This window comes from Erythrolamprus reginae, chromosome 3 (genome assembly GCF_031021105.1).
Source record: "Erythrolamprus reginae isolate rEryReg1 chromosome 3, rEryReg1.hap1, whole genome shotgun sequence".
Lineage (NCBI taxonomy): Eukaryota > Metazoa > Chordata > Lepidosauria > Squamata > Dipsadidae > Erythrolamprus > Erythrolamprus reginae.
In genome coordinates this window covers 89,559,911-89,585,069 of record NC_091952.1, presented here as the reverse complement: position 1 = coordinate 89,585,069, position 25,159 = coordinate 89,559,911, and the positions used below count along the sequence as shown (strand labels likewise).

The window sequence follows — 25,159 nt, the reverse complement described above, 5'->3', positions numbered from 1 at the left end:
AGTGACCCAGACAGAACATATATATATATTAGTAAAATATTTTAAAAAGAAGATAAAAAATAGAAAAGCTAATATCAAGAGAGAAAAAAGAAAAAGAGATAGAAATGAAAAAGGAAAAAGTGCAGCAAGTTGAAAAAAATAAAAAAAGAAAGAAAAAGATATAAAGGAATGGCTTCTGATACTCTTCACAGCAGTTAAAAGTATAAATATATTTAATCTCTCTACAACATTACATCATATTAGTCTTCTTTCTATAATCTCTCCCAGAGTTTCTCGTCTTCAGCAAATTTCAGCTGTGTGAATCGGAGTAGAGTGAAAATCCGCAAGCTTAATGTTGCTGAGATTGAGAAACACTGATCAATTCTGTCTAATCATCAAAACTCTAAATTAAAGTTCCCTCTTCATAGTTACACAAGAACTAAACAGAGATAATATTTTTCCTGTCCACCCTAGTTAAAAGTAAGTAAGCTCTATATACTTTTCCTGGCCAGTCTTCCTTCTGCACGTTGGGAAGATAAGTTTATAAGCATTGTTTTTCCCTGTCATTTATTTATTTATTTATTTATTTGTCATACAAATATAGTATTGTAGTATGTTTAACATAATATAAATATAAAGTAGAGATAGAAAAGATAAAAAGACATTAGGATAGGGACTATTTGTCATGTTAGTTTCAGTCAACAAACTTATTAAGATCATGCCTTATGAAGTTATTTTGCTTCCTGAAACTGGGTTCCTTGATGATCTTTGGCTAAAGGTTCTTGACTACTGTTGTGGTTGGCTCTGGCCCAGCTCCTGCCCCAAGGAATGTGGAGGTGGAGGTGGGGGAAACATCCACATGGCACAGGTCTGTTTTGCTCCCGATAGAATCTCTGACGAAGGCTCCTCTGACAAAGCCAAAAAGGAGCAGGGAAGAGGGAAGTTTGGCAGACAGCCCAGGAGGAGATCAATCATCCTTATCATCCCTGAATTCTGAACAAAAACTTATGACAGATCCACACATGCATAGAGTGATCTATAGGAGAGAACAACTGAAGGATTACTACAGGAGATAAGTGAGGCCACCTGTGGTTGGGTGGGGCTGCTGTAATGAGTGCTACAGATAAAAAGAACAGCATGCTGGTTTAGGCTTGTGGAAGTTTATCTGATTCATAGTTTCATCAAGATTGTGGTTTTGCTGTTTCCCTGTTCAAGATTGTGTGTGGACTTTCTGGACTTTGCAATTGGACTCAATTTCCCAGTTACTGGGTGAGAAATTGGATTGCATTTAACCTGTGCCTTGTGTGTACCAGGAAATCCCTTTGACATTTATAAAGGGTTTTTTTTTCTGCTTTTCTGTTGATAAAGACTTTTTCCCCTTCTATCGTGTGGTGTGTGTCTTTTTGGACTAATTACCCTGTAATTACGGGCAGTTGGGACATGCTGGCAGAACAACTACCTTTAGTATGCTTAAAGGAAGAAAGACAGAAGGAGACAGCCACACAAGTGTAGCATGATATCTAACTCGATAGAGTCTAACAAGAAAAATGACAATAAGAGTTTCCAACAAAAGCTGGCTGAGGAATCTTGGGAGTTGAAGTTCACAAGTCTTAAAGTTGCCAAGGTTGGAGACCCCTGGGCTAGAAGACAAATGGGAGGATGGGACCTAAGTCTTATTCATGTGGATCTTCTTTTTGCTATTGTTTAGTATCACAGAAGCAGAGGATGCTACTAGAGGCTATTAATTGCTCAGCACAGGAATCCATTTTAAAGTAGACTCAGCCTTTATCTGAACATGTTGAATACACTACCTCTTTCAATAATTATACTGCTCAAAAAAATAAAGAAAACACTTAAACAACAGAATAAAACTCCAAGTAAATCAAACTTCCATGAAATCAAACTGTCCACTTAGGAAGCAACACTGATTGACAATGAATTTCATTTTGTTGTCAGCACATTCAACTTTCTACAGAACAAAGTATTAAATGATAATATTTCATCATTCAGATCTAGGATGTTATTTGAGTTTTCCCTTTATTTTTTGAGCAGTGTAGTTTCACAGAATGGATGTTATTGTTAGGAAGGCTTTTTCTTGTAGTACTTCATACAACAATCCTTTATTGTAAAATCTTTGTCGTAAGCTCTGGAAATAGAGGGAGCAGGTCTTGACCAACATCCTTTCAAGTATTTGAAGATTCCTATCATATCCTGTACTCCCTGCAGCATTTTTTAAAAGTTAAAACATAGTTTCTAATTTCCGCATTGGACATGTTCTAGACTTAACCCAGTTTCTCCAAATCCTTCGTAATTGTGGAGTACAGTAAATGTTGTGTCCAGAACAGGACATAGTATTTGAAGTGGAGACCACCCAAAACAGAATAAATGTAATTTTTTCCCCCTAGTGATTTGGAAAATATGATTCTTCATCAAACTTCTTTTGATGTAGGATTTGTTCTTTTGACAGGCTATTCCTTCCAATATCTTTCTCATAAGCACTTTTATCAAGCTGGCTTGGGACTGGAAAACAGAATGCAGTTCTTCGTTTTTCACTAGCTCAATTTATTTATTTGAGTTTTATACTGACTTTATTACTTTATGAGTAACTCAAGGTGGCAAACCAGAAGTGGGTTACTACCGGTTCTAACCGACATCACAGAGAGGTTCTGTTGGTGCCAGTCCGTGGGGGCCGCCATCTTTGATTTTGCTTCTGTGCATGTGAAAATTTAGCTTCTACGCATGTGCAGAAGCTTTATTGTTACAGTATTATTATTTTCCTGGAAGAGGTGTGCATGCTCAAAACATGCATTTCCATGACAATGCAAACCAACAGGAAAGGTAAATAGAACACACCCCTGCAGCAAACGTACCTACTGCCTCTTCTTCCTGGTGTTTTTCAACAACCACTCTGTGAGGTAAGTTGGGCAGAGAGAGAGTGACTGGCCCAAAGTCACTCAGCCAGCTTTTCATGCCTAAAGCGAGACTAGAACTCATGGGCTCCTAGTTTCTAGGCCAGCACCTTAATCAATAGGCTGGCTCTCTAGATGATGATGTCATAAGCAGAGCCCAACCAATGCCTTTCTCTGTTGCAGATATATTAGCAAGGGATGTCTTCAGTTCCCAGGGCCAGGAATACTGACCCATATTTTTTCCAGGGAAGAAAAGCAATGAGCAGAGGAAATACTAGATCCTGAGAGATATATTTGCCCAGGCTGCAAATTTCCCCAAGAATGGCGTTCCTTACATTTCACTTAAAGTGCTTCTTTTCTTTCTTCTGTGTAGCTAAGCTGCTGGAATGCTGTAAAACCTTAATAAAAGTTAATAAAATTTTCAAGGGAAACAGGGAACAAGGAATGCTTTTTAAAAAATCATAACATTATTTTGCATCTTGCTCATGAAAAGGATGATTCTGTTTTCAAGAAATTATCTAGAAACATCTGTAGTCATTTCATTGTAATTTTCTATTAATCTGAAGCATAATGATTCCATTATATATGTACAATTAAAAGAATTTCATTTTAAACAATATCTATCCTTAAGAAAGAAATGCTATTTTCTCCATTCCCCCCTCACTTTCTGTACAATTGTACCATACAACTATGCTGGCAATTTCTACAGCCACTGAATATTACATATGCATTAGAAAATTCTAAGCCCAATTTATTTTTTAATTTTCTTCTACCGCTATTGAACTGATACATTTTAATACAGCCTAAGGATTTCATGGTGCTTCCCAAAGAAGTATATGGATGAAGTGAATAATTAAAAGGAAAGCATTATTAGTAATGCGCTTCTAATATTATGATATTCACCTAGGATATACAGATATGTGATCTTATTAAAAACTGATCTGCAACATTGGTACCTGTTACGCACAGGTTTTAGCAAAAATGCAAGATAGCTAAAAAGCTACAGAATTGGCAGTTTTATGATTCATTAACTATAGTAATTTACCTCCTATTATGATTGTATGCTAGAGAAACAAAACAGCGTTCATTAATGAAAATATAGTTTGAAAACTAGCAACAAACTAAATATATAAACCAAACTTCATAACGATAATTAATTAGTAAATACATAGAAGCAGCACTTTTTATATTTAGAGCTGTTTTCACTGGACATTCCTATTTTCCATTGATTTAAGAAAAGATTCTTACAGAAAAAAGAAACAATAATTAAAATAATGATGAACGTTTATTAGAAGGCCAAGTTTCAAACTGTGTTTTAAAATTGGATGATAAAAATGCCGTGGGTTTGCAACGTGTCCCAAATTATTTCGTAGACAAATAAGTTGTGGAACAGTTTTGAACTGATTTCCTCTCTTTCTTCTTTTGCATCACTGACTGTTTTTCTTACATAAAGAAGAAAAAAACATAGTCAATTCAGCAAGACATTTGTGTGAATGTTAGATTTTAAAAAATCATCCGATTGGTTAAGCATCTGATTGCTTTTCTGACTATTCAAGAGTGTAATCTTAAAATTGCATTGAAATTAGAAAAGTAGAAAATTTGTGATGAATTGAGAGCCTTTTCCCAGGGCTAATTTGAAGGCCTATCCAGGCCTATTTGAGCAAGCCAAAACCACCACAGCAGTACAGTGATGGCAAATCTTCTGGGTCTGGCATGTCAAAAATTCAGAAAATCCTTGACTCTGCTGGCATGTCACACTTCTAATCCCCAAACTAAAGAGAAGCAATTCTGTATCTTCCCCACCACCCATTCAAGCTATTCTGAACAGGGGCAATCTGTGAAGTGCTAGAATGGGGCTGAATAGCAATAGCACAAGGTGACCATATGTCCTGCTTTTGGAAGGACAGTCCCACTTTTTAATAATTTGTCCCGCAGTGTTTTAAAAAACTTGCGATTTTCCTTTCTCTAGACTGCCCAGAGCGAATAAAGTGTTTCCTTTCTCTGGGTGCTTGGAGAGGGAATAAACTCCCACCAGCCAGAGAAAAGAAAAGAAACTCTGGGCAGTCCAGAGCAAATAACGTGTTTCCTTTCTCTGAGCAATGGGAGAGTGAATATACTTATCCCACTGCCCAGAAAAGGAAACGCTTTATTCGCTCTGGGCAGGATATTTTGCTTCTCAGGTGTTAATATGATGCAGTTAATATAATTCCTGCTTAAGCAGAGGGTTGGTCTAGAAGACCTCCAAGGTCCTCTCCAGCTCTGTTATTCTTACGATGAGACTTTTTAAAAAGGCACATATAGATATCTTGTATAAAAGTTGTTTCCAAATCTGAATCATAAGCCAAAAAGAAAGGGACACTAGATTTATCTTAAACAGGAAAAAAAACCCCACCTTTTTTGGAGGGGGGGAGGCAACCAGTGTTCCCTCTATTTTTTTTTCGGGGTGAGCGGAAAAGTATAATGTCTGAGCGGCAGTCCCTTTGGCCCTGGGCAGCATATAAGTATAAATAAATAAATAAATAAATAAATAAATAAATAAATAAATAAATAAATAAATAAATAAATAAATAAATAAATAAATAAATAAATAAATAAATAAATAAATAAATAAATAAATAAATAAATAAATAAATAAATAAATAAATAAATAAATAAATAAATAAATAAATAATAAATAAATAAATAAATAAATAAATAAATAAATAAATAAACAAACAAACAAATAAAGTGTGGGCGTACGCTATCACACATGAGCAAGTTCTTGCATCCATAATTCTATCCTTTCTATGTCTTCCTCCCTCTTTCCTTTCTATCTCTCCCTCCCTCTTTCCTTTCTATCTCTCCCTCCCTCTTTCCTTTCTATCTCTTCCTCCCTCTTTCCTTTCTATCTTTCTCTACGCTATCACACATGAGCAAGTTCTTGCATCCATAATTCCATCCTTTCTATCTCTCCCTCCCTCTTTCCTTTCTATCTCTCCCTCCCTCTTTCCTTTCTATCTCTCCCTCCCTCTTTCCTTTCTATCTCTTCCTCCCTCTTTCCTTTCTATCTTTCTCCCCCTGCCTTTCTCCAAGCCCTTCCTTTTCCCTCTCCCTATCCTACTACCCCCCTCTCCCTCTTTCCTTTCTATCTCTCCCTCCTTCTTTCCTCCCTCCCTCTTTTCTTTCTATCTCTCCCTCCCTCTTTCCTTTCTATCTTTCTCTCTCCCTGCCTTTCTCCAAGCCCTTCCTTTTCCCTCTCCCTATCTAACTACCCCCTCTCCCTCCTTTCTATCTCTCCTTCCCCCTTTCTCTCTCCCTTCCTTCATCTTTCTTTCCCTCTCTCTCTCCATCCCTCTTCCTTTCTCTCTTCCTTCCTTCCTCTCTTTTTTGCTCTTTCTCTCTCCCTCCTTCCCTCCCTCCATGTCTTTCCCTCTCCCTCCTTCCCCCTCTCTTTCTCTCTCTCTTGCTTTCTTTCTCTCTCATTCTCTCTCCCCTCCTTTTTCTCTCTCTCTCTTTCTCTCTCGTTCACCACGCCGGCAACAGAGAGAAAAAGAGAGAGAAAGAGAGCCGGAGAGAGAGTGGAGGGCGCCGTTGTCTTTGCCTCTGCCCGGCGGCTCTGCAGCGAAGAGGAAACAGCCATGCACCCCCTCGCTTTCTCAGGCATCCCCGGCGCCCGGTCACACGCCGCCTCCCGGTATCCCGGCCGACTTTTGGAGCCGTTTTGTTTTCGGCCAAGCGGAGGCAGAGCGCGGAGGTGAAGACACATCGCCTGGACACGCTCTGCCATCCGGGAGCCCGGACGACTTTTGGAGCCGTTTTGTTTTTGGCTGGGAGGAGGCGCGCGGAGGCGAAGATACGGGGCCCAGCAACGCTCTGCCTCCCGGTATCCTGGCCGACTTTTGGAGCCGTTGTTTTCGGCCAGGCGGAGGCGGCACGCCGAGGTGAAGACACAGCGCCCGGACACGCTCCGCCTCCCGAGAGCACGGCCGACTTTGGGAGCCGTTTTGTTTTCAGCTGGGCGGAGGCGGCGCGTGGAGGTGAAGACACAGCGCCCAGTCACGCTCCACCTCCCGGTATCCCGGCCGACTTTTGGAGCCGTTGTTTTCGTCCGGGCTCCCGGGAGGCGGAGCGTGTCCGGGCGCCTTGTCTTCGCCTCCACGTGCTGCCTCCGCCTGGCCGAAAACAAAACGTCTCCCAAAGTCGGCCGTGCTCTCGGGAGGCGGAGCGTGTCCGGGTGCCGTGTCTTCGCCTCCGCGCGGCTCTGCAGCGAAGAGGAAGTAGCCACGCACCGCCTCTGCCCGGCCGACTTTTACCTGCTCCGGAGCCGTTTGTCTTCATGGCGCAAAGCCACACAGTCCCGGATCCCGGATCACTCGCTTCTCCGGCCAGCAAGCCGGCTGCCCAGGAAAGCATCGTGCTTTTTCAACGCATGGTGCTTTCCTGGGCAGATGGCTTTGCTGACCGGAGAAGAGAGCGATTTGGGAGTCTGGGACTATGTGGCTTTGCACCATGAAAACAAAACGGCTCCAAAAGTCGGCCGGGCTACCGGGAGGCGGAGCGTGTCAGGGTGCCGTGTCTTCGCCTCCGCGCGGCTCTGCAGCAAAGAAGAAGCAGCCATACATCCCCAGCGCCCGGCCACGCGCCGCCTCCGCCAGCCCGGCTGACTTTTACCTGCTGCCAGAGCCGTTTTGTCTTCGTGGCGCAAAGCCACACAGTCCCGGATCACGGATCGCTCGCTTCTCCAGCCAGCAAGCTGGCTGCCCAGGAAAGCATCGCGCTTTTTCAACGCGTGGTGCTTTCCTGGGCAGATGGCTTTGCTGACTGGAGAAGAGAGCAATTTGGGAGTCCGGGACTGTGTAAAAGTCGGACGGGCGCCATGGATGCCTGGGAGGGCGAGGGGGTGGATGGCTGCTGTCACTGCCGGGCCTGGCTCACGGTACACTTCACACGAGGGCCCCCGCAGAGAAGTAAGAGGTCTGCTCGTCGCACTCCACCCGCGCCACCAGCCCTTTTCGTCGGCAACCCCCCCATGGAGGCTTAGAGGCCTAGCGGCAGGATGGCCACCAGCCCTCTTTGTCGGCAGTCCCCCACCCACCCAGGGAGGCTTACCTTACCCGGCTGGCAGCTAAACAACCGTTTGGCTGCCGATGGGCGTGGCCAGGGAGGGGAAAATCTGGAGTTTAAGGGGCGGGAAGAAAGCGGGCCTGCAATTGGCCGGCCCCTTTCTTTCCCGCCTTTCCTTAAGGAACTGTTGCTGCCCTATGTTGTAGAGCAGCAGCAGTTCTCATTTCAAATTTCAGCGCGGAGGTCAGTCCTCCGCGCTAAATTTGAAATTGCCTGGGCTGAAAGGTAAAAACCGCTGCGCTATAGCGCACTGCGCAGCTTAGAGGGAACTATGGCGGCAACCCCCTATTTTGGTTTTAATTTTTGAAAATTCTTTTAAATTAGTATGTTTTTAATGTTTTTCATTATTGTGTTCTAAGTCTGCATGGATCTGCCTGCATGGGTCCATTTCATGGATCATGTGCAGGGTGATTGCATAGGAAGTAGTGGCTATAAATACCACATTGGAATAATAATAACACAGGTCTACAAGGACTGGCCTGCCAATCTTGGGATGGAGCCCCCCCCCCCCGCTTCTCCTGGTTAGAAAAGAGGAGGGATGAAAGCAGCAATGGCTCTGAGGATGGGTGTGACTCAGGGAGACTAGACCAAATTTTTAATCAAGGACCCCCCACCCCCACCTGTCAATGGTGTCCTGCTTTACCAATATTCAAATCTGGTCACCTTACTATAGCACTTAGTCTTATATACCACTTTACAGTGCTTTCCAGCCCTCTCTAAGTGGTTTACAGAGTCAGCATAATGCCCCTTAAAAATCTGGGTCCTCATTTTACTGATCTGTATAGCAACTTTACAACTTGTGAACCTCACTTCCCAGAATTCCTGAGCCAGCATGGACTAGTACCCAGAATCCCTCTCTGGGGGAGATGAGGAGTTAAGAAGTGTGAAATACAGTGGTACCTCGAGATACGAGTTTAATTCGTTCCGGACCTGGGCTCTTAAGTCGAGCAGCTCTTATCTCGAACGACTTTTCCCCATAGGAATTAATGTAAATAATTTTAATTGGTTCCAGCCCTCAAAAAACTCACAAAGTTAGTCTAAATTATGCAGAAAGACATGTTTTTAATGAAGAAATGTACATGTACATATAAATGAGTAATGAAGTTTCTTTCACTTAACTTGTAAACTTTCTTAAACTTTTAAATTTACATATGTTCAACTTCTCTGCCACCCAATCCTGTAGGACAGAGGTCCCCAACCCTTTTTGCACCAGGGACCGGCTTTAAGCGATCAAGAGAGGAATGGGTGAATGAATGGACGGAGGGTGGGAAGGAAGGAAGGAAAGAGGGAAGGGACAGGAACAGAGGAAGGAAGCAAGGAAACTTATGAAAGGGGAGAGTAAGAGAGGAATGAGTGAAGGGAGGGAGGGAGGGAAGAAGGTGGGAAGGAGAAAGAAAAGAAGAAATAGAGGAAGGGAAGGTAAAAGAGAGAAAGAAAAAGAGCAAGAAAGAAAGCTGCAAGCACCCCCCCGAGCCCCCCAGGCCGGCTGCAACCTTTTAAAACACGTGCGCCGCTTCGCAGCTGTCTCCTGAAGCCGAACGCGGAAGTTAGCGTTTGGCTTCAGGAGACAGCTCCTTGGCGCTTGTATCTCGAATTTGGGCTTGTAAGTAGAACAAAAATATCTCTCCCCTCCCAGCTCTTATCTCGAGTTGCTCTTAAGTAGAGCAGCTCTTATGTCGGGGTTCCACTGTATAAATCAAAACAGTACTTAAGGGGCATTGCTATTAAAGCAACCTGAAAAATCACCATAAGCAGAATATGTTGTGCTTCATAATGGTTGCAAGGTGCAATTTTCAAAACCCAGGTACTGCCAGCCATGTTAAATACATAGAGGGTTTATCCAGATCCATAAATATCCCCACAGCTTTAACTGAAAGGAGAAGAATATGAAAACCAGTAAAGCATGAACCCCAGTTTTATACCACATTAATTCTAATAGCCCTTAACTAAGCAAAAAGAATCTGCAGTAGCCTCACCGGAAAGAATACCTAGAACTTCCCTCCCTCCCTCCCTTCTTATGAGGGATGGAGCCACATGATGGTATAGGACAGAGGTAGGCAAAGTTGGCTCTTCTATGACTTGCTGACTTCAACTCCCAGAATTCCGGAACCAATCATGCTAGCTCAGGAATTCTGGGAGTTGAAGTCCACATGTCATAGAAGAGCCAACTTTGCCTACCCCTGGTATAGGAAAGTGATGGCTAACTTTTCCAGACCGAGTGCCCAAAGTGTGCATGCTTGTGATGTAATCGCAAAGGTCATTGATGTAGAGAATTAAGAGAGTTGGTCCCAGTACACTACCTTGGGGAACCCCGCTTTTAACTGGGACGGGGGTGGATATGGTGCTTCCTATTTTGACCACTTGTCTGTTTGACAGGAATGCTGTAATCCAGCTATGGAGGGATCCTGAGATGCCATAGGATTTGAGTTTTAGGAGTAGTTTGTCATGGACCACTGAATCAAAGGCTTTGCAGAAGTCAATATAAATTGCATCTGTAGATTTCCCTTGATCTAGATGAGTTGTCCATATATTTTTGCAGTGGAGGAGCTACAGGTTGCAGGATAGTTTTTTTCTGAAACCAAATTGTTTGTTAGAGAGCAAATTATTAGTTTCTAGATGGAGAGTAATTGATTTGTTTATCAAGGGCCCCCATCCCCTGCGCATGCACAACAGAGACTTGATGACGACCTGGCCAGTGGGGGGAACATGCACAAGCACAGCAGAGTTGAATTGGAACAACAGCTTGCGTACCCACAGAGAGCGCTGTGTGCCACCTGTGATTTGTGTGCCATAGGTTTGCCATCACGGGTATAGGATGACAACAGAATCCATGCATTTTGAGACCATTTAATAAAAAAAGAGTGATGATAGAATTGCTCAGTGAAGGCGTTAGGTTCTGCAAGGTGACACAGTTCACTAATAAATAAAATAAAATTTGGGATAACACCTACTCAGCACTTCCTACCTGGCAAGGAAAAGGTCTGTGTCAGTGCCCTTAGATATCATCCTTTATTACTAAAGTTATAGCCTAGATTACTTTATTTATCCAATTATTTTGTGATGGCTACCTCATTCTTCACTTACACTCCCACTGTTTGCACAATAAACTTGTAGCATCCAGGGAAACACAATGAGCAACGATGAGGTTGTGAAACATCCAGATTTTTATTCAGATTAAAGACTAACATTTGCTCTTGTTCCTGTTGAACTATGCCAGAGGTCTTCAAACTTGGCAACTTTGTGGCATAGCTGTCTGGAGAATTCTGGGAGTTGAGGTCCACAAGTCTTAAAGTTGCCAAGTTTGGGGACCCCTCATAGCTTAAGAGAGAGCAATCATGGGCTTTCCCAGATATGCCCATGTCACATCAACACTCCGCAATCTGCATTGGTTGCCGATCAGTTTCTGGTCACAATTCAAAGTGTTGGTTATGACCTATAAAACCCTTCATGGCATTGGACCGGAATACCTTTGGGACCGCCTTCTGCCGCACGAATCCCAGCGACCAATTAGGTCCCACAGAGTTGGCCTTTTCTGGGTCCTGTCGATGAAACAATGTCGTCTGGCGGGACTCAGGGGAAGAGCTTTCTCTGTGTCGGCCCCGACCTTCTGGAATCAACTCCCCCCGGAGATCAGGACTGCCCTCACCCTCCTTGCCTTTCGCAAACTCTTAAAAACCCACCTCTACCACCAGACATGGGGAAATTGATTCCCCCTGGCCGTTCCATTTTATGTATGGTTTGTTTGGGGTGTATGACTGTTTTTATATTAAGGGTTTTAACTGTTTTTTAATCATTGGATTTGTACTGTGCTTTGCTGTTGTGAGCCACTCCGAGTCTTCTGAGAGGAGCGGCATACAAATCTAATAAATAAGTAAGTAAGTAAGTAAGTAAGTAAGTAAGTAAGTAAGTAAGTAAGTAAGTAAGTAAGTAAAGTAAATAAATAAATAAAATAAAATAAAATAATAATAATAATAATAATAATAAAGAAAAGCTTAGCACACAAAAATGGGTTGAAAATAAATGAGATTTCTAAACATGACAGTTTTGAAGCCAGTGTCACTATGACCAACATGCTAAAATGATTAGTTTGGCTACATTTGCTAAATAGAAGCTTTTCTTGTAGATTGTTGTGCTATAAACCCATATATTATAGTTGTTTTTAAAATGTTATAGATTTTATTCTCTACTGCCTTTTGTCTACAAAAACGTTCAACTTGCATAGAAAAATCTCATTTTTCATGCATGTATGAATTTCTTAATTTTTTCAGGCTTATCTTGATTAATACTTGAATATTAATATTTCCCCCCTTGAGTTTTCGCAAAATAAATAACAGTATTGAAGGTTGAAGATATATTTAAATGATTCCCGCTATTACCAGTAATGTCATTGGCAAATGAATTAGATTGAATGAATTTATATTGTCAAAAGATAATAGTTATGATACTGTTTTCATCATCATCACCATAGTCACGATCATATTGCACCTTTGAATTGAATTCCAGATTCTCAAAATTAGAATTAATATTCAAATTCTCACAGCTCTCAGTCTGAAGGGAGTAGTACAGAAGTTTTAGTGAGAAATAATAAATACAAATGAATAATACTTCATTTGGCCTTGATTTTTCTTTGTAATGAAAGTGACATGTTTTCTTTTATTTTGTCACATATTTATAAGGTAGCTATAGTAAAGTATCTTCGGTCAGCTTTCATTCTTTAAATATATTTTTCAATTTAGATTTAGTGGAAACTGCTCATGAGATGCCAAACCTGGTTTCAGATTCAGTTACAAATGTTTTGTTTGATGGCTGAATTCTCTTCTTTTAGGCTTCAGAAACAAAATTGAAGCTGTATGTTGGATGGCGGTATTTACCTACATTCTGCAAATCATACGGCTATCTGTAAGGGATAGTGGTGAAAATTGATCAAACATGCACAATGATATCATCACCATGCAATTTCTGTCTTTTGTCAGACATTAAAATGGAAATACTTAAGTATAACATCTCCACAATTTGGGATCATGGTGTGCATTTACCATTTTAGCTTCATCACAGTTGCTATGATTTTTTTTACAGGGCCAAAGTTTTTCTTTCATAAGATATTTTTGCAAGGGCAATAAACACACATTTGCTCTTTCGGGATTCTTTTCCCTTTCGGCTTTCAGGATTAAAATTGGTTACTTTACACATGTTCCCCCTCTACCCTTGAAACCTGCATCTTTCAACAGAATCTAATTCCCTAATCAATGGCTTTAATTGAACATATTTCAAATAATTGAGATCCTGCCACTGGCCACAATGAGATCACAGTACAAACTTAGATGTGTCGACACTAAGTCCCATGAGTTCAACAAATCTTAATCCAAGTGGGTGTACTGTATATAAATTCCACTTAACATTATGCAGCTCTTTTAATAGAATAATGGAGTTGTAAGGGACTGTGAAGGTCTTCTAGTCCAACACCTTGCTCAAGCAGGAAACCCGATACCATTTCAGACAAATGATTACCCAATTTGTTTCACTGATTAATTGTTCTAACTGTCAGGAAATTTCTTCACGGTTCTAAATTGCTTCTACCCTTGATTAGTTTCCACCCATTGCTTCTTGTTTTTCCTTCAGATGCTTTGGAGAATACTTTGACCCACTCTTCTTTGTGACAACCCCTGAGATATTGGAACATTGCTATCATGTCACCTACGATGATGTCATATACAATATATAGTATATAAATGATGTAATGGTATCATTTAAATTCATTCCAATAATCTTCTAAATTCACAAATACATTGGAAAGATGGAAGATGCTACTGAAAAGCTGAATGTAAACGAAGTCCATTATTTGTCTTATTACACAAAAATTCCTTTCATGCAGAGAAGGAAGCCAAAATGTGTTTCATTCTGTCTCTCTCATTTTATAGAAACATGTTGATCCTTTCTACAGAGCTACAAACAAGAATGTCCACATTTAGTACTCGGTTTTCTGACATCCAAGTAGCATCTTTACTGTAAAGTAAGGAAATGAAGTCATACATTCAGTGTTTTTAATATCTTTTATTGTTTCAATCCAGTTATGCTGGTGCACATAATACTGGTAGTCCTTGACTTACTACAGTTCATTCGGTGACCAAAGTTAGAATTGCACTGAAAAAAAGTGACTTATGACTTTTTTTTTACACTTATGACCATTGAAGAACTCCCATGGTCAGATGATCAAAATTCAGCTATTCATCACGACTGCAGTGTCCTGGGGTCATGTGATCTCCTTTTGTGACTTTCGGAAAAGCAAAGTCAATGAGGAAGCCAAATTCACTTAACAACCATGTTACTAATTTAACAACTGGAGTGATTCTTTTAACAACTGTAACAAGAAAGAGGGTAAAATGGGGCAATATTCACTTAACGAGTGTTTCACTTAGCAACAGAAATTTTGACTCAATTGTAGTCATAAGTCAAGGACTACCTCAAAACTGTCAGGAATTGCTAAAGAAAATGGGGGTTCTGATGCTCAACTACACCACTCTGTGTCTCAAAATATGATGGGCCCAGGTTGAAAGGCAGATGTGCATATAAATTAAGCTTTGCAATTATTAAACAATGTTTTGAAAGACTATACTGGAAGTTACTGCTACTACCCAACACATCCAATAATTTCCTGCAGATGAGTAGCATAGATTTCCTGCCAAAAATAATCCACAAGTACACACAATGAAGACAACTCAGGTCATAGCAAAAGTCAAACTAATTAATTTACTCTCTGAGGTCCCTTCCCTTTCAATATGCAGCATTTAGCTGTACTTGAAGCCTTGCATGTAAATAGACTGCATTTTTTGAAATTGCTCAAATTCACAAATAAATCATCAACCAAAACTTGAATAAAATATAAATGGTAAACAATATGAAAAGCGGGTTTCCTATTTTGAAGAAAATGGAAAAGAAGAAAACCCAAGATATCTTGTAGTTAAGAGGAACCAGCTAAAATTATTATTCTGCCCAGAAATTTTAACGCCTTTAACCTTATAGGGGTCATGTCAATTTAGGTGACCAAGCTTTTGAAGAAACAAAACTAATGGCATGACTTCCCACCATCTAATATGCCATCTATGGAATTTCTAAAAGCTAAAGAAACTACAGAAGGGTGTATCGATTAATACGGTAATAATCCCGTGCAGTCCCGTGCAGTCTCACATCTGCATGTATATCATTGTGAAAAGGAGAAAAAGCCAACAATTATGTATGAATGTTATACGCCGCAATATCGGTAGCAAACAAATTTAATAAATAAAATGAAAACAAATTTTTGTGAGAGAAGTATCTGTGTGAAGGAGGAGAGAAAGTCTATACACATTTGGTGAATACATATATAGATAGTCTTCGACTTATGACTGGTTATTAAATGGCCATTTGTAGTTACAACAGTCTTTCCCAGAGCTACTTACAACCCAGATTCAATGTTCCAAAGGCTGCTACACCCTGTAGTCATGTGATTACACTTTGCGTGCTTGGCAACTGGCCCACACTTATGACCTTTGCAGGGTCCCATGATGACATAACCACGATTTACATTTCTTTCTGGAAAGTGGTGTTTACTTCTGGTTTTCAGCAAATACATCCATTATGGAAAATGAATTTATTTAATGACTGTGGTATTTGCTTAACACTCATAGTGATTCACTTACCAATCACTGCAAAAAGGAAGTTAAATTTGTTGTGGTCTTGTGGTGAATTGCTTAATGGCTGGCACAATAGCTATTATGCTATTGTTATTATGTAGTGTGAGGTACAGTTAGACAAAACGAACATCCAATTCTATATTCTTTATCTAGTTTAGCTTTCTAACAGTAATTTAGTGGCCTCCTTAAATCTAACAATATATGACCATAGAAGTTAAAAACAAATCTGATTCACTACTGTTCTTATACAATTTAATAAACAACTTTCAGAAAATTGTTTACCTGAAAACATGACTCAGTTCTGTAAGCTCCTTTTCTTTGATTAATAGGTCATCTTCTAATTTTTCAATGATTACAGCATATGCTTCACTAATTTTTTTCTTCCACTCATCTATAGTTAAAAAGAGAAAGGTATACAAATCTTGACGCAAATACCTTTAGTTATTTTAAGTCAAAAATCTCTGATAGGTGTCCTTTCAATATATATCTTGGTTTTATTTTTTAGGTCAGAAATATGTATTCATATTTATCTACTCAAATAATTGTATATTAATTTAATTATATAATACTAGACTATTATAAGTTTATACAAATACTGAACACACAAAGCATAATTTTTTGAAAATTTGTACTTTTTTGTATAGAAATTTTATAAAATCTCAGCTAAATAAACATCATCCTGATATTTATTTACTCACTCAAATAATTGTATTTGAGAAATAAATAATGTAATTATATAATAACAGACTATTATACATTTTTATAAATACTGAACACACAAAGCATACATTTTTGAAAAATTATACTTTTTTGTATAGCTTAACTAATCAGTATCATTTATAAATATCATCTTGGCTCTGTTATCCTTTCAGTTGAAAGGAAAGTCTATTGCTGAGTTATGCCATTCTTCATTTAGACTATCAACAATAAATACCTGGCATTTGAACCAAGGAGCAAATTAAACTGAATGGTTGATAATGCAGTCATATTTATTTTAAAAGAAAGCAAAAGAAATTACCGGTACAAGTTTGCGTTGGTCTAGATTTATAATTTCCCATTTAGCCAATGTTTCTTCTTTGTTTCAAGAACGTTCTTGTGCTAAGTAATGTGACTCCTTTCCAAGCTCACTGACAATCACACTAAGGGGGAAAAAAAGTTTGATAGTCTTGTGCCTAAAAATAAACCGTGTGCCACACAGAATGTCATGCAACAATGGCACAGAGGAAAGCAGGGGATACGCTATCAAATATCAAACAAAACAATAAAAAGGTATTTATATGTGCTGATAAAATAAACTGCTGTGCTGAAATTACTATCTTTATGTCTCTATTAAATGCATACATCTGCCAATATGAATCAACTTCTAATCAGAAATGGAAATGTATGGCTAAGCAGCTTTCACAAATTCAGTACATAAGGTAAGCCAGGAGGAGATAAATTTCAGGCTCAATGATTCTAACTTTTTTTTTTAATGAGTTTCCAAAAATTTAGCAAAAGAAGTCAAGTGCAAAGCAAAGGCTTCAGCAGAGAGAGAAAAATACACTAATCTTTGAACAATAAAGTATTTGCTCAGCATTACCACATGAAATAACATAATAAAAGTTACAACTAATCCATGCTTGGGTTTTCTCTAACCATTGTTTTTCAACCACCTAATTTCAAGGACAAAAGTTTTAATTGCTTCTATCTTCACCTTATTAGAAGTCAGAAAATTTTATTCTACTGAGAATTTCCAAAGAATGTATCAGTACAATTTATACTTAACCTGATGTAAACATTTTTAATAGAAACATTATGAATGTGGACCGGGATGTTTGCAGAGATTGTTCTTTAAAAAATGAAGATGACAGTCACAATAGTCACAATAGATCAAAGCTCCACATTTAAAAAAAATATCTGTGCCAATCACACAGATTATGTCCTGAACTCCATCTTCATCTTCTTGGCCACACTCTGAAGGCAACCCTGAATTTTCACGAAATCGTCAAATGTCAAAATACTAGCATATTCCTCCAGTCTTCTAAACATCACCTTTCTAAGAGAAATCTAACCTTCAATTTCTTCTGTCTGGTAAGGAGATTTAGCAAATCCTGATGCATCTTGTGAATGTAAGACCTTCTAGGTTTTCCAATCAGATGTGGACAGACTGTGATGGAATTTAGGGGGAAAAAAATCAATTTTACTAATTAATTTTTCAGACATTGCCCGAAATGACATTCAGCCAATTTGGACCAGTTCAAGGAAACTGGTAGTGGGAATTTTAACAAGTTCGAAGAACCGGCAAATAATATATCTGGCTGGCCCACCCCTGCCTGCCCTGTTGCCACTCACCCCCATCTGCCTGGTTGCCACTTGCCCCACCTGCCAGTTTGCCCTGCCATGCCACACCCGCCCACACACACTATATCCAATCTCTCCTCCTCTCTCCTGTTCGCTTGCCATTGCTAGCTTTACTTCACCCACCATAGCTGCGGGCCTTGGTAACTGCTCCATAGGAACATGCTATGTGATTTTTTCCCCCCTGAAATTATTTTCTCTGCAAATCATGAGAATCCAGCCCATATTCAAATTCCATGGGGGGTTGTTTTTTTTGCCTGCTTGCCTGCATCCCCCCCACCCCAAATACACTTATTCATTCATTCATTCATTCATTCATTCATTCATTCATTCATTCATTCAGTTAGTTAGTTAGTCCAATACATAATACACATTGAAGAGAATAGATATATAGTAATATAAATAAAGAAAAGAATAGAAGAAAAGATATAAAAGTATAGGTGAACATATTTGAAAGGAAGAAAAGATAAATGAGATAAGGAGAGACAATTGGAAGGGACGGAAGGCACACTGGTGCACTTATGCACATACTCCAAATTCTGCCCTGTTTGTGCAATATTTCTCTTCTAATAAACAGGAAGAAAACTCCAAGTCCCTTTTGCTCATTTACCCTGTTAGTCAGACAAAGACTACTCCTGCTTTCCAGTGTTCAGTACAATAGGGGGGAAAAACAACGCATATGTTGTATGGTCAAGCATGTGTCTCTCAGGAAAGAAGCCTTTTAAAGGTTAAACAAACCTCTTGTATTTAAAAAAGATAGTACAATCTCCAATCACACTGATTTCTGACGGGGAGAGAAAGGATAAATGCTAGCTTGTTCTTGCTTGCAGCTAGCATTTGTCTTGATGTAGTCTCCCTGGGATAAAAACCTAGGATGCACTCTGACAAATATTTAGCCTTCTAACATTTGTTTAAATATCAAAACAGAAGCTACAACTCCCCCCCCCCCCGCCTCCCCTGTAATTCAAGGAATCAGTACTGCAAGAACAATTCATTTTTTTCTTAGTTTTTCTAAAGTTTTTTTAAAATAAGCTTTGAATAACAGAAAGAGGAGAGGGGAGAGGAGGGGAAGGGAGGACAGGAGAGGAGAAGAGAGGAAAGGAAAGGAAAGGAGAAAGAAGAGTTTTCTATTGAGAATGAATCTTTGCTATGGCTATGACTATAATTATGTAGGTAATCAACGAAACCGATTGCCCAAATTAGAGCCATTCATCCCATTGGATTATTTCATAATGAATATCTTCTTTTTAAAGAACTAAAGCAACAGAACAGAAGCACTGATCTATTCTAATATGAAATATCATTTGGTCACATTTTCTATCCCTTCCTATTTTTTAATTTTAGTTCGACTTAATATTAGTTGGACTATTTGCAAAACTTCATATGGGGTAATTCAAAATATCCTCCACCCACCACCAAAAAAAGGAGGAGGAAGGAAATTGGGGAAATTACTTTACATATTTAATTTATTTCTATACTCCTGCTACTTGGCACATGATTTAATTGGCATATACTATCAAGAACAGAATAATCAAGTAAAAACATAGGATTTTTAAAAAATTTAAAGGGCAATCTCAAAAACCAACATAATCTTGCTATTTTATGATTGTCCAAATCAAGGAAGTCTTGCAATTTTTAAAATCCTTGACAAAATATAGAAGATAATACAGAGACCTACCAGATCATTCTATTTTACCTTTAGATAATTTTAATAAAAAAAAGAAACATAAACGGAGTATAATACCATTATTTTCACTTTGTTATTATAAAATTTTATTATAAACTCAACATATGTAACTATGGTTCTAAATTAGATTAATGTAATTTTGGTACTAGCAATGAATACAATGTAATTATGTTTGTGCACCATATAACATGAACAATAGTTTGGCTACCACTGAAAGCTAGGAAAAAGAATGAATTTTAAAGAAGATTTTAAAAGTGAAGCATATATTCTTTTTTCATATACGTGAATATCCTGACAACCTTTAATCTTCTCTTCCTATATGTGTGTTTAGCCATTTTCTTATTCCGATATTTTATTCATTCATTTATGAATCTTTCCTATAGCTATTTCTTATTTCATGCTAGAATATATTGATTAAATATTTAGAATGGTGGGGTTAGGAAGCATTAACCTTGATAGTACCTTGGCATAAAAATGTTCACCTAAGAAACGCCAACCATGCTAATAAGAGCTTAAGGCATTATACCACTGCTGATTGAAACAGTCCTTCGGTCTTTAATAGCACATGTTTCACAAAATAAGCAAACTAGCATTTTAGTCAATTACTGTCTGTAAACCAAGAGTAACATGTATTTTTTATTATCCTCGTGTAGTAGTTGCTTTCTAAACATTTGAGAGGGTGATAGAATGGGAGAAGAAATGTAACATATATTCAACACTGGTCTGCGTTGCTAGGCAACTCGAAGAGCTATGAATTTAGCATCCAATGCTGGTCGATTGTCACTGATTGTATTAGCTTAATCAACAGATTAAAGTGTATTTGCATTGATACAACTGTTGTTAAGGCCAAGACTGTTGCCCCTGGCAACTGTTCCTTTTGCAATTCAGACCCCCAAGAAGATCACTAGTCATTAAATTTTTATGATGGGGTTTTTTTTTCCCAACAGGGTATTTATTGACAAGTTTGATCCAAAGCTTTTTATATCATTCATTTGCATTATCTTTTCACAGGTGTTTCTTCATTGAGCTCAGCATAACTCTATAGTAAGACTCCGGCAGAACTTTCCGGTCTCACTGCTAATGATTATTATTGAAGTAAGTATACAGAACAACATTCAGAAGTACCACTTGTTGAATGTGTTGACAAGCTTTCAAACAGCTAGAGAACAATATGGTCTATTGAATATAGCAATATCTTGAATTTTTCCTGAATGAATATTAATACCAAGCAAATGCCTTATAATTTTTTCTAGCATATATCTATTCTGAAAAACATGACAGGAGGTCTATAAAATAACAAATGATATAGAAAATGCAAACACAAAACCAAACCAGACTACCAATATCCAAGTTCTAGCTCTGGGATCATCAAAGTAAATGCAGCCCTAATATAAATATTCATTCAAGGAACGCACCGTTTATTTAACATTTAATGTAATACTCTGTTATTAAGTTGCAATTATGGTAATCGGATAAAGATTCTAGCATGGTAAATGGTGGTTATTGGGGTTTTTTGGCTTTGTTTTATATTTATTAAGGATTGAATTTAACCACAGTAAGGGAAAATAAAATCTAAAATCAGAACATTTTTTAAAATTCTGCCCCCATATCTGCATCTTTTATCACATGTTTTTTTCCAACATCTCATTAGTCACAGCTGGATAATGACTGGTAAACCAGAGAGATTTGGTCTACTTTGACAATGAAAGTCAGGGGTCCCCAAACTTTTTACACAGGGGGCCAGTTCATTGTCCCTCGAACTGTTGTAGGGCCGGACTATAAAAAAAAACTTTGAACAAATCCCTATGCACACTGCACATACCTTATATTAAAGTAAAAAACAAAATGGGAACATACTATTTAGAGGGGGGGGGGAATCTGAAATTCATATATGTTTATGTTTTGTTTTTAATTTTCTTTTGTTAACTTTTGGCTATACAAGGTTTTCTTGGTTTATACAAAAATGTATAAAGAAAGAAGGAAGCACTTTGGCATAATGATTAATAAGTTAGAAATATAATTGGTGTTGTACTTTTTGAAGGAACATTAAGGAGAGAATTTAATTAAAAGAAAAGTATGTACCTGTGCTCCTGTCACTCACCCATGGGCCGGATAAATGGCCTCAGCGGGCCGCATGCGCCCGCAAGCCATAGTTTGGAGACCGCTGATGAAAGTGATTCTTCTAGGGAGAATAGAAAGAAAGCCACATCATTATTTTGGATATACTGTATAATACAGTTTGCACTCAGTCCTTTTGCCTATTGTTCGAAAATCTTCTCAATAATCATTTAATACACTTTAATTAAAAATAGGCAAGAATATCATTTGGTGTGATCATATCTTCAAAAATGAGCTCACATACACTTATTTGATAATTTTTTAAAAGTTTCACTGGTTGCTGAAAATATATTTATTTTAATTTTATTTATTTGTCAAGTACGTATTTGTAATATACATAGATATAAGATTGTTTATATACATAAGGTGGGTACTGATAAGAGGAAACAATTGGACAGGGATGGTAGGCACACTGGTGCGCTTATGCATGTCCCTCTTAGAAATCGGATGAGGTCAACAGTGGACAGTTTAAGGGTAAAGTTTTGGGGGTTTGGGAAAGAAACCACAGTGTCAGGTAGTGCATTCCAGTCATTAACCACTCTGTTGCTAAAAATCGAATTTTCTACAGTCAGGTTTGGGGCAGTTCACTTTGAGTTTGTATTTGTTGTGTGCTTATTTATTGTTGTGATTGAAGCTGAAGTAATCGTTGACAGGTAGTATGTTGTAACAGATAATTTTATGAGTGATACTTAGATTGTGCTGAAGGTGACATAGTTTTAAGCTTTCTAAGTCCAGGATTTCAAGTTTGGTTGCGTAAGGTATTCTGTTGCAAGTAGAGGAGTAAAGGGTTTTTCTCTTAAAGTATCTCTGGACACTTTCTAATGTATACTTATGTCCAATATGCAATGTGGGTTCCAGACAGATGAGCTATATTCAAGGATTGGTTTGGCAAATGTTGTATGATCTGACTAGAAGTGTGATGTTACCAGAGAAGAAGCTACATAAGATTAGGTTAACAACTCTTGAAGCCTTTTTTGTGATGCTGTTGCAGTGGGCTTTGGTACTTAGGTCATTTGATATGAGTATTCCAGGTTTTTGACAGAGTGAGGGTCATCTGCAAGGCCTTGTTTATTCAGCTTGTATTTGGTATTCTGATTCTTTTTGCCAATGTGCAGGACAGAGCATTTGTTGGTTGAGATTTGGAGTTGCCAGATGTTTGATGATTCTGATACAGAGTCAAGGTCTTTTTGGAGAGTAGCCATGTTGTCAGTGGTATTGAAGAGTTTTACGTCATTGGTGAAGAGAATGCAGTTGCTCGTAATGTGATCGCAAAGTTCATTTTTATAGAGTATGAAGAGTGTTGGTCCTAGTATGCTGCCTTGGGATACACTGCTGTTAACAGGAATGGGATTAGATAGGACACTTCCTATTTTGACCACTTGATGTCTGTTTAATAGGAATGCAGTTGTCCAGTCATGTAGGGATCCAGAGATGCCATAGGGAAGTGATGGCAAACCTTTTTTCCCTGAGTGCCAAAAGAGTATGTGTGCATGCTATCATGAATGTGCAAGTGCCCACACCCACAATTCAAAGCCTGGGGAGGGTGAAAACAGCTTCCCCCACCTCCCAGAGTCCCTCTGGAGACCAGAAATGGCCTGTTTCCCAACTTCTGGTGGGCCCAGTAGGCTCGTGTTTCATCTTCCTAAGGCTCCAAAGGCTTCCCTTTGGAGGGAAGGTAAAAATGCCCTTCTCATCCCCCTAAAGGCTCTCTGGATGCCAAAAACACCCTCCCAGAGCCTCTGTGAAAGCCAAAAATCATCTGGCCAGCACACACCTGCACTTTGAGCTGAGCTAAGGCAACAGTTTGCATGCCAGCAGATACATTCACCATCACTGCCATAGGATTTCAGTTTCAGAAGTAGTTTATCATGAACCGCTGAGTCAAAGGCTTTACAGAAGTCTATATAAATTGTGTTTATTGTTTTGCTCTAGTCAAGTTTTGAGATCCATATGTTTTTGCAGGGTAGTTGTAGATTGCAGGATATTTTTTTTCTGAAACCAAATTGCTTGTTTGAAAGTATTTTGTTAGTTTCTAGGTAATGGATTGGTTTATGATTGATTCCATAACTTTGCATGTGACGCAGAATAGAGAGATTGATCTGTAGTTTTTTTACTAGACTGGGATCTCTCTTTTTGAAGATGGGGATGACTGTTGCTAGTGACCATAGGTTTGGTAGGGAACTGGTCCTGCAGGATTTTTCAAATATTATGCTTAGTGGTTCAGCTATGACTGTGGACAGCTATTTTTTAGGAAGTATGTACATAGTCCATTAGGTCTGATTGATAGAGAAGGCCATGCAATGCTTTTTCAACATTGTCTTCAGTGAAGTTTATTTGTGATAAATCGTTGTATTTGTGGGACATCTAGAGAATTTTGGGCATGAGCTGTTGCTATTTACAAAGACCGAGCCAAAGAAGAGGCTGTATTGAAGATGTTAGCTTTGACTGTTTCATTGTAGCATTCTTTGTTGATGGGTCCTTTTATTGGTGGGAGGGGTGTCGAGTCCTTGAGTTTGTTATTTACAAAGTTGTAGAAGGCACTGTTGGATTTTATGCGCAGAATTCCTCTTGTTTGCTGTAATAGTTGGAGCATTTCGTCTTTATTTGGTGGCATATATTTTTGCAGCAGTTTTTGAAGTTAACTACATAGCCTGCTATGTTTTTCTGCCAGAAGGATATTTTTTGGATTGTAGCTTCCTTATTTATATGGGTAGTTTGTTTTTCTTGGTTATGGTGGTTATTAGAGGTACATGTAGTCTGATAGTTCTTTTGACTTCAAACAAGAAGTTGTTATGGAAGTCATCAGCAGTGATACAAATAGAGAATAGAGTTTGCCAGTCAAGAGCTGGCATTTATGAGTTCATAGTTGGCTTTTTAAAAGCTGCACTTGGGTGTCCCATTGTTAAGGTGATTCTTGCAATGGTGCAGATTGAGTCTATCATGTCTATCATGCTATGATTGCTGTTGGAAAAAGGTTCTTTTATTTGTAGTCCATAAATTGCACTTTTGCTGTTGCAGAATATGAGGTTAAGGCAGTTGTTGAGTCTAGTATTGTTCGTTACTAGTTGGTTGAGTCCTGGGTTGGTAATAGCATTGTATAGAGTTGTATGGATGGGTTCGGTCATGCATTCGTTTAGGGTCCAGTTAATGAGAGGTAGATTAAGTTCTTCAAGAAAGATAAGGGGGTATGGGCAGGAGGCTGTCCACATTAGCAGTGAGCTAAATTTGTTTGCGTATGTGATGTCGTAATCTGGAGCTCTGTAACAAAGAAGGAAATGAAGTGTGGTATTTAAGAACAGATCACAGATGACGGTTTCAGGAAGGTGAGATCATGTGTAATTTGGATATTTCTTAGC

At 38.8% G+C, this 25,159-nt stretch overlaps 1 protein-coding gene across 1 annotated transcript in view; it reads right to left on the bottom strand.

Annotated features, from left to right (window-relative positions):
* TNNI3K (TNNI3 interacting kinase) overlaps positions 1–16,719 on the bottom strand; it is a 297,450-nt gene extending 280,731 nt beyond the window's left edge. Inside the window, exons 1-2 of the mRNA XM_070746161.1 lie at positions 16,680–16,719; positions 15,944–16,052 (exon numbers count right to left, since the gene is read on the bottom strand). Of these exons, the coding sequence (XP_070602262.1) occupies positions 15,944–16,052; positions 16,680–16,719 (149 nt within the window). The remainder of the gene's footprint in view (positions 1–15,943; positions 16,053–16,679) is intronic.
* Positions 16,720–25,159: the final 8,440 nt, after the last annotated feature.